Below are 10,170 nucleotides of genomic sequence, written 5' to 3' on the forward strand. Positions count from 1 at the left end.
AAGATAGGGGATGATATTCACACCCCCTTCTTTTGATGTCTATACGTTTGTAAAAAGTGGATGTTTCACTTATCTCAAGCTGATTACAACTAAAGGGGATTAAGAAGGAAAGAGATAAAGATAAGATTAGTAAGAGATAATCCTATTCTAATCAAGTTACTTAGTCCAACAATCAATATCTGTGTGTTTTAACAATGTTAAAGAACTGAAATGCAAAGATAAAAGGGTTTTAGGCTCCTTCCTAAAAGACACTTTTTGAGCCCCACTTTTACCTTGTGCATGTGATCAGATCGGGCGAAAATAAGTAAAAAAAAATGGTAAAAAGAAATGCAGTGTTCATAAAAATGAAAAAGGCACACCCAACTTGCACCATCGTCTGCCTTTTTGCTAGTTAACGAGAAGCTAAGCTTTGTGATGCCTTATATCTATAAGAGGAAAGGTTTCATTATTTACCCATACATAGTGTGACACCATAAGCGAAAGCTGGTCCCATACATGTGCATGAGCATGATTGAATCAAACAAAGTAATATGAATTTCGGAGGGCATGATTGAATCAAACAAAGTAATATGAGTTTTACTCCAAATGAAAGCTTGAAAGTTTTTTCTTTTCTTTTTTATCATCTGATAGATATTTTTAAGTTGCCAAGTAAATGCTTCCTATTTTTTTCTTCAGAATGAAAGTAGAATGTGATGGAAGAACACCTAAAATAGCCCTTTTACCTATAGGTGCAGTTTTTTCCTTTTTCTTCTTTTCTTGATAGGTTAGATAGGTGCATTCTATGGTATCATTAAGTTGTCACATAAAGTTTATAGCTTAGGAATAAGCAAGGTTTTAAATTTCGGTTTCGATACCGGTTTCGGACCCCACTAAAATCAAAGTTTCGGTCAAAATTTCAAAATTTTGCTCGAAATCAACGAGTAATAAAAAAGAACCTTTTAATGGTTATCCCTGAAATTTCAGTCGAAATCCCTGAAATTTCGGTCGAAATCCCTGAAATTTTGGGATTATTATAAAATAAATCAAAAATAAAAAAAATTGGTCAAAATCCCTAAAATTTCGACGTAAATAATAACATGTTTTGGGTATGTGCCAATTCCGTTTCGGTCTTCACCGAAACACGAAATTTCGGATTTCGGTTGAAATTTAAAACCATGGGATTAAGTAAGTTTCCTTAGCCTCCATTCCTCATATTAGATGGTAGCGTCAATATTTTTTTAACCATGAATTTATCTCGGAACCTTGGTTGGTACTTTAAAAATTTATTAATAATAAAGAATTGTTAAGAGAGGAGGACATAAGTCTACCTCTAACCCAACAAGACACAAGAAAGAGGAAAAATAAAAAAAAACAAAGAAACAAACGACATTTATTTAGTGCGAATATAAGGAATACATAAGAGGTCACATCTAACATCTCCTCTAGAGTTCTTGGGGAGTAGCCCATGCCCAAAAAAATTGTATTAGTGTTGGGGTCACAAGGATGATTGGTCAAGCTATCCTCAATAGGTTTTCTTCCCTGAAAATGTGAGTAATAAAAAAATCAATAGCAGATAATATATTTATTATCTCTTTTAGAATATAGTGAATGTGCCACGGAATCTATCTTTACCTTTGTCCTATGCTTGACATTTTCTTGTATTATTAGAGACAAATCAAATATTCCTAAAACTTTTTTATTTTGGATAGGTAAGCTGGGGTTTAGTGGGGACCCCTACCAGTTATTAAAATGTGAAAAGTTTTACAATCGGCGAACAAAACATTAACCCTATCACATGAATAGGGATACAAACCAAGAGAGCAAAGACAAGAACTATCCTTACAAGCAATATCTAAGGAAAAGTGAAAACACAAAATATCTCAAGAAACACTTCAATATTCGTAAAACTTCGATACTTGATAATAACTTTATTTCACAGTGTTTTGGAATATTTTAAAAATGTATTAAGATCAAGCAAAATATGAGTAGTTGCTGAAATCTAAGATGTGATGAGTTGAGAGATGTAGACCAGGTTTGCAACCGTGAATTTTTTTTCATGATAAATTAGTTTCTCAAGTGCTAGGAAAATGGGGTAGGGCCGGTAAGAGAGACTTGAGAGAGCACGGCTTGAGTAGAGGGTGAAAGGTGGATAAAAAACAAGGAAAAAATCAATCATATATTGGGTGGAGTTTTTTGTTTCTTTATTTATTAGACTCTTCTTACCCTCTCCTTACTCAGTCCCTCTCATGTCTGCCCCTCTCCCACCCTCCCTCACCACTAGGAAAACAAATGTTGTGTAGAATGCAAATGTTGTTGGATTGCTTTGTTAGTAACCGCTTGGGTTCACATATTTCTTACTCTTCTATATATATCGGGAATATTTTCAAATATTCCCAATAAATTGGCCTATATAGGCAATATCGGAGGGGTTCCGACATGGTCCATGTATGGAGACCTTTAAACCTCCCAATACACTTGCCAATGTATCAAGGGAGTTGCTAGGCAATTTCGTGGAAAACCGTTTTGTGGCTGACTCTTGCATGAGAGAACAGCCACGTGGGCTCACTTTTCAGCAGATTTTGTTTTATTCATTTAATTCATCCAAGATGGCTGTTCCCTCTTGCAAAAGTCAGCCGCGATATGGCTTTCCACAGAATTGCCTAGCAAATCCCATGTAGCAAACATATCTTCTTTGTATACTTATTATAAATACAACCCCAATCACTTCACATGGCAATCAAGTGAGAGATTTTCTCCTTCTCAAACAGGTCTGTTTGCATGGTCCATATGCGCGGCGTAGATGGAACCCCAACACGAACTCATAGAAAGTCACTCGACCTAACCACAGATATGTGAAACAACCAATTACTCCAAATGCTTAAGTTATCCGGGTTGGTTTTATTTAATCTTTTATGCTTCAACACTTCCCCTTTGTCCATACACATGGCACATGTGGTCCCTCGCAGTAAACTTGGATTTAGTCCCTCATGGAGAAGATCAGGTCTCAAGAGGGTGTTGAAATAAAAATGATACTACTCATTTTAAAGGTTAGATTTTCTATCAAATGCCATCACCACTAGTCATTACTCATTACCAGCAGATGGATGAAAAAAAAAAACGACTGAGGTCTCTCCGCCTGGACAACATGCATTAGATTTTTCCAGCAGATGGTCCGAGCAAAGAGACCCTGGCCTGGCCAGTGTTTGTTACATCGGTTTGTCAGAAAAAAGAAGAAGAAGGAGAAGTTGTTATTACTTTGAAAATTAAACCGTAGTCTAGGGGTATTTTCGTCATTTTAGGAGAACTATGATTTGACCCCGATGAACGAGGTGCAGATATCTCATGCTACTCTGAGCCCATTTTTTGTTTTAAGAAAACAGGTTCCAGTTTTTCTAGCACCTCGCCCAAGCTTGAAAATATAAGGTATTTGTAGCTATAAGAAAATTACATTTATATGATATGTAACAGTCAAAGAAAACTTTCCATTTATAAGGTTTTCAATAGCCAAGTTTTCTTATTACATATATTAAAAATTACATTGTTGAGGTATTTAATATAGTTGAGGAATGATAGAATGAAGGGGCCCTTGCAAAAATCAGCTGCAAGGATGCCCCTATTGATGGATTTCTGCAAAGTGAAGCCCCGAAAAAAGTGGACTGGGCCTAAAAAAAGTGGAAAACATGTTGAAAATCCACCAATAGGGGCGCCCCTGGAGCTGATTTTTGCAAGGGCGCCCGTCGTTAAGGAACGACCCAAATTTTCCCATTATACAGTGTAGATAAGGTATATAAAATTAAAAGAAACTTTATATTGATAAGGTTTTAAATAATGTTGGGGAATTTTTAATTGTACATAGTGTTTAATATTTATGATTTATGGAGGAATCTACATTTATAGGATATTAAATAACATCTTTTTATATCATCTACTAATATTCATAGAGAGATGGTTTATAATTATAAGGTTTTAAATAACCTAAGAGCTGCGCGCATGGAAAACCATGTTTTCATGTTTATTTGATTTCATTGGAATGTGGTATTATTAGGGATTTGCTAGGGAATTTTGCCGAAATCCATTTTGAGACTCACATATGCAGGAGAGAACAGCTACATGCAAGCTCACTTTTTGGAAGATTTTGTCTTATTTATTTAATTTTTCTGAGTTGGCTGTTCTATAATGCAAACGTGAAACGCCATATGGCTTTCCGGTAGCAAAAGAGAGACTGTGTTGACTTAAAAAATACAGCAATTAATAGAAGAAGATTTTTTCCCTAGTAAAAAGTCCAAATTTGATATAGTGGGAGAGATTTTTGCTGCAAAAGAGAGAATCAACCAATCCCTATCCCAACTATCATGCATGTGACCTAATCTCCCCCACTAAGGACTGTTGGGCAAGTTGCCATTCAAAAAAAAAAAAGTACTGGCAAAGGTTTTGACTCTTCCTCTTTTTGAGGGGACAAAATGGCCAAAAATGGGGGAATGAGCATCGTCCGAATCAACTCTGGTTCACTTCAAACATAAAATCAGAAATGGGCATCACAAGTTAGGCTGTGTTTGGCAACCATACCTAAAAAGGCTTCCTCAAATTTGGAGTCCAATAATTCGTTTTGGACTCACAATCGGTTGGCATAATCTTAAAAAGAACAGGGCCTTGGGAAGATTTTGATTATTTCACATGTATGTTTGCCAGTTTCTACGAGTTGATGGTCGTTTGCAAGCCATGATCAGATGGCTAAGATGGTTTGTTTGACATGCAACTATTAGGTACGTAACCAATACACCAAAAGCTTTAGAGCTGATGGAACACTTTAGGTTAGGCTCTTTAAACCTGTCCCATAACCTAGGCAGGCCCCCACTCAGAACCGTACTACCGTACTATCCTATCCACATGTCAAATGCATAGTGGTGTCTTGTTTCGCACTCCACACGGGTTTCTTCATACATGTGAGACTCTCCTTTGAAGTCTCTTAACATGATCAGCTAGGGAAGTTTTTAAAAGGGGAAAACCGATGGCCAAGAGGGGAGTGATGAGTACTTAATAAATTCAACTCACTCATATTCGACTAATTTTATTAACAAATGGGTAGAAATCTTTCTCTTCTCTGCGGATCATTATTTAAAAGAGAGGCGTGAGAAAAGAGGAAGAGAGGATTTCTTTGGGAAAAGAAAATTATGGAAAGTAAAACTTTTCTTTTCTAGGTTTTCTTTTAGTACGGTTTGGTTCACATTCAGTAGTTTTCTGGATTTTTAAATTCTAGAGTTTGGTTCACCCTTTTAAACAACATAATGCTTCTTTGAAAGTGTTTCATCTTGGTGCCGAGTCAACTTGACTCAGTCAACTTCAACCTAGAGATAGTCTGGCAAACACGGTATGAACCAGAGGTTTCATCTGCGAGTAGCTAGGGTTTTGCTTAGGAGTGAGAAAGGAGTAGAAAAGGAAAGGTTATTTAGGGGGTGTTTGTTATAGACCAATAAACCAGAATTGTTTTTTTCTTTTTCTTTTTTTTTTCTTTCTTTTGGTGACGTAGGGTGTCCCCATCCCCTTTGGAAGTAGGACTATTCCCTACGGATGCGCACACTAGCCCGTAAACCACGCGCATCGGGTAAGCCCGGAATTTTGTAGAGAGTTTATTCTAGATTTTTAAAATCCACAATAAATTAGTTAACTAAACTAGAGATTTTGTATTCTTTTTATGGATTGTTTTTTCTAAGAAAAAAGAATCCCTAGATCCAAACATGCCCTTAGTTTCTTATGAGATGATAAACTAGGTTTTTTGTTTTGCTCCTCTTGGTATTGTAGGATCTTCATCGAGAGAGAATGTGGTTAATCGTTGTAAGTTGTAACCCTTGGATTTTATTGCTTTTACATAGTGTAAGATCATTATTTCAACCAATAGATGTAGGCAATTTGGTCCAACCACAAAATCTCCGTGTGTGCGCATCTTGTGGTCTGTCTCTTTCTATTTGTGCGCGACCGGTTCATTTTTTACTTGTCGATTTTTTTAGCCAGTGGTATCAATGCCACAGTTATTATGTTTGGATCACGGTTAGAGTGAGTGTTAGTGTAGAATATTGGAAGTAAAAAGATTGTTTGAGAGATTCTTTGGTCTTGTTGTTCGAGTCTTGATGACCAAATGACTCAATTGTGTGTAGCTAGTGCTTAAAAGGCAAATAATAGTTTACGTGACAACAAACGGATGACGACATCAATGAATAATCTTCAGGTAGCTGGAAAATAAGGTAAGATGGAGATTGTTGGGATCAATGTCTTGTTTCCCACTCCACATGAGTCCGCACATGAGACTCCTCCTTTGAAGTCTCCTATAACTCCATAAAGGGAGAGGAGATTAGAGTAGGTCTCCTAAAAACTAAATCAAGGTTTAGGACTAGAGAAGGGAAAACCAATGGTCAAGAGGAGAGTGGTGAGAGGTGTGCAATCAGATCGTTTTTTGTCCGCTTGATTTCTCAAACACTTTGATTATATTGATTATCCACTTGATAGACCTTGCTTTGGATCTCTTATAGATACAGATTCACCCAAGCATATAATTCTAACATCCAACAATGTGTCTGTTGGATAGAATCGCATGATTGGCGCGTTTTTGGGCCCATAAGTATAAAAGATTAAATAACGCCATCTCCAACAGCTTTTGCTTTTGGAGTAACAAGTTGTTTCACATGGTATCTAGCCAAAGGTCCCGAGTTCAAACCTCCTTGATAACTAAAATCCACATGCAATGGCCAAACCCAAAAGAAGAGCCTCATGTGCCACCTGTAGGCCAACCTGGCCACACGTGAGGGGGAGTGTTAAAATTATAAAAGATTGAATAGCACCATCTCCATCAGCTTAAGTTTTTGGAGTAACTGAGATCCAAAGAAAGGCCTATATGATGAATGATTCGGACCTAATAAGCTGTAGTGGGACAATTTATGTGTGTAGCTGAAGCATTCAATTTATATACACCATGCATTAGAGTTTAGAAAGTAGAAACCAAGTCTCTATTTCTCCACCAAATCTGTAGATGGTATTCACCACAGCAGAGAAGGGCCAACACATGGAGCCCACGAAAAGCAAGTGAAGACAAGCACAGTAATCTTTCCATACCTGGCTTGTTTCCAAATTTCAACCTAACGAGTCCCTCATCGTTCAACAAGACTACAACAAAAACACAAAACAGTTTTTTTCTAAAACAAAACAAGAAACCATACGATCTCTTGTTTCTATCTCTACTCGCATGGGCCAATTCAGATGTCTGAGCTCACTGTATCCAGCAAATCCGCCTCACAAATCTGTCCCTTTGAGACCTGAATCAGCAAAGGATCTTCCTTTCATTGAGAATATACAAGAGGATCCTCACAGCTTAAGATTCAGATCAATATTATCAGTTTCTTCGGCTCTCGGGTCACTCGAGTTCACACTGAGGCAGCTTGGCTCCATCGGCAAGAAAACGTAAAAAGGTTGTTGCTTTGATCCTAATCCATTGGTTCTAAGAAATGGGTCGTCCAAGCTTCCCTAGAAAATATAAATATAACATAGAAAAAAAGAGTCATTACACTAACAATGCAGGATAGTGAGCTAGTATTGTTTTGATCTTACATGAAACTGCAGCAAGCCTGATTTGAGATTTCCTTTAGTAGTAGGAGAAGCCAAGGTGAGAAAATCACTATCCATACATCTGTTTTCCTTGATGGGATTAATCTCGGCCTTTGAATTGGAATGAATTGTAATTGAACTAGAACGACCCTCTCTGTCACAAGCAAAATTAGCAAACACAATCGAAAATGGAAACAAAAAAAATTATCACAAAATTAAGGTAATTGAACTAGAATGACCCCCTATGTTAGAAGCAAAATTAAGAAACAAAATGGAAAATGAAAACAAAAAAAATTCACAAAATTAAGGCCAGGCTACCTGAGGAAGGAGGGATTTTCCGGCGAATTATCGAGAGAGAATGGCCACCGGCGCTTCACGCCAATCTACACATTCTTAGCTTTTAATCTATAAACTCAATTAAATTTCATATCCTATGTAAAGAAATTTATACATACCCTCTGTTCCTCAGGCCATGGTGTCGAATTGCTATTTTGGTTTGAAGGGGGCTCCATCTGGAAATTAACTCCAGATGATACAGATGACGATGAGACGTTCGCCTATAAAAAAACAAAAAATCCACCAATGTGCTCTCTCATTTGATTGATTTTTCTCAGGATATATTAAATTTTTTTATTTTTTCGGAATTTTATCGGGAAAAATGAAATAAATTAAGAAAAAAATAAAATATCACAAAAATATAATAATATTATCATGGTAAATGAAAATATCGCTATATTTTTTAAAATTCTCAGGATTATTTCAGAATTTTGACATTTATAAAATTTCGCAAAAATATAGCAATAGTATCATGGTAAATGAAAATATCGCTATATTTTTTAAATTCTCTGGATTATTTCAGAATTTTGTCATTTATCAAAATGTCTTGATAAAATCCCTATATTTTGAGAATGTAGGAGATATTTGTGACATAGTAAAAAACAAATAAAATAAGGCTACTGATATTAGCACTGGCATGTATTGATAATTGCACTAACACATCTTGTATTTTATTATTTAAACAGCCCTACTGATATTAGCACTAGCATGTATTGATAATTGCACTAACACATCTTGTATTTTATTATTTAAACAGCTGTCAAAGGTCATTACAGTTCACAAAAAAACTCTGAAAAGCTAATTAAAAAGGAAAGACAAGCTGAGCTTGTGCAATTATTAAAAATGGGTAGTAGTGGCAATATCAGTAGCCTAAAATAAAATAAACAATAAATCAATTTACCTGTTCTATTTTCCTCTGTACAAAAACAGGGGCATGGCAAACTGAATTTAAGAAGGACGAGGAATCAGTGTGCAGAGAAGGGAGAGAAAGATCCAAATCCAAATTCTGCCCTTTCAAATCATGATTGAAATCCATGGCATTCCTGGGCATGAAATCCAGTGGGGGAGGAGGTGGGCTCAAAAGATGATGGACGGTCGAGATTGAAATTGAGGGCTTGGAAGAATTCAAATCGCTTCGAGATTGAAAGGGGATTGAATACTCGAATTGGGGATTAGGAAGAAGAAAGCAAAAGGTTTTTTGTTGTTCTAACAATCGAATTTTCTCAAGCTGAGCTACGCCTAGACCACGTTGAGGGATCTTATTCTCCTTAGGCTTTTTGCAAGATCTCATTCTTGTGATGAATAAACACTTCCATCTACCTAAAAAGACCCAAAAGAACAAAGGGAAGAATCAAAATGAAAAACCCAGAAAGAAAATTTTGGTTTAATGGAGAAATAACAACCCAAACCTAAAAAAAGAACCCCCATATGTGGAATATAAAAACCCTAGATCTCCCTGGTTTTGTGGGTTATTTATAGAAAATCCAAAACCCCCAAATATTTAGCAGGATCTCTCTCCCCATTTGATTGTCTGTGAGAAAAAATCAGACCCTCTAAAGCCTTTTCAAACCACGTAAATCCAAACGCTTATCGAATCTTTTCTCACCCTTTTTTCTCGCCCAAATCCTCTTTCTCTCGAGACCGACTCTATAGATATTTTTCCTACTTTGGCTCCATAAATCCAGCAACGATATAATCTAACAGTTAGAAAATTAAAAGATAAAAAGCTAAGAACCCACGAACCAAATCGAATAAATCCGAATCAAATCAAACCAAATAAATGATGATAGATGGATTACAATGTGCTCTCTCTCTCTCATGCTATTTTTCTTCTCCTCCAGTCTCTTGTACAGTTGTACTGATTCTGATACAAATGCAAATTTTTCCATATCTGCACATCGTGAATAGGAACAAAACCCTAATTTCTAAGAAGACACGACTCGCAGCTTTAGTACCCGAGTGTAGGCGCTCACACCCACGCGCCTTACAAATTCATGAGTTTCATTCGACTTTGTATATACACCGTGACAAAGTATATACGTTTACGTGAAATACGGAAGAAATCCCCTCTAAAGTTTGCAACGGAAGAAATCATAGTTGCCATGGCAAACGGGTCCGGCACGGCCCGACCAAATGAGGCCTGGATAGGCCCCGCGGGCCGGGCACGGCACGGAAGGGTTCATGGGCCGGGCCGTGCTGTGCCCGGCCGAAATCCTCGAGGCTAGGCTAGGCACGGCGGTCGGGGCCAGCTATGCTGGCCCA

At 37.0% G+C, this 10,170-nt stretch overlaps 1 protein-coding gene across 4 annotated transcripts; it reads right to left on the reverse strand.

Moving 5' to 3' along the window:
• Positions 1-6,913: 6,913 nt before the first annotated feature.
• On the reverse strand, positions 6,914-9,867 carry LOC143845697 (uncharacterized). Of its 4 annotated transcripts, none has more exons than XM_077354107.1 (6): positions 9,515-9,865; positions 8,810-9,228; positions 8,028-8,129; positions 7,891-7,955; positions 7,576-7,726; positions 6,914-7,491 (listed from the first exon to the last, which is right to left on the reverse strand). In XM_077354107.1, exons 2-6 carry the CDS (start codon positions 9,197-9,199, stop codon positions 7,333-7,335), a joined length of 867 nt encoding a protein of 288 aa, XP_077210222.1. In that variant the 5' UTR covers positions 9,200-9,228; positions 9,515-9,865; the 3' UTR covers positions 6,914-7,332. The 4 variants fall into 4 exon arrangements, with proteins under 4 accessions (XP_077210222.1, XP_077210223.1, XP_077210224.1 ...); XM_077354108.1 differs by having other exon boundaries at positions 9,708-9,856; XM_077354109.1 differs by having other exon boundaries at positions 7,891-7,943; positions 8,810-9,867.
• Between the last annotated feature and the right edge of the window lie 303 nt (positions 9,868-10,170).

The sequence above is a fragment of the Tasmannia lanceolata genome, unplaced genomic scaffold (genome assembly GCF_043159265.1).
Source record: "Tasmannia lanceolata isolate RefF3 unplaced genomic scaffold, GAP_Taslan_0.1 ptg000015l, whole genome shotgun sequence".
Lineage (NCBI taxonomy): Eukaryota > Viridiplantae > Streptophyta > Magnoliopsida > Canellales > Winteraceae > Tasmannia > Tasmannia lanceolata.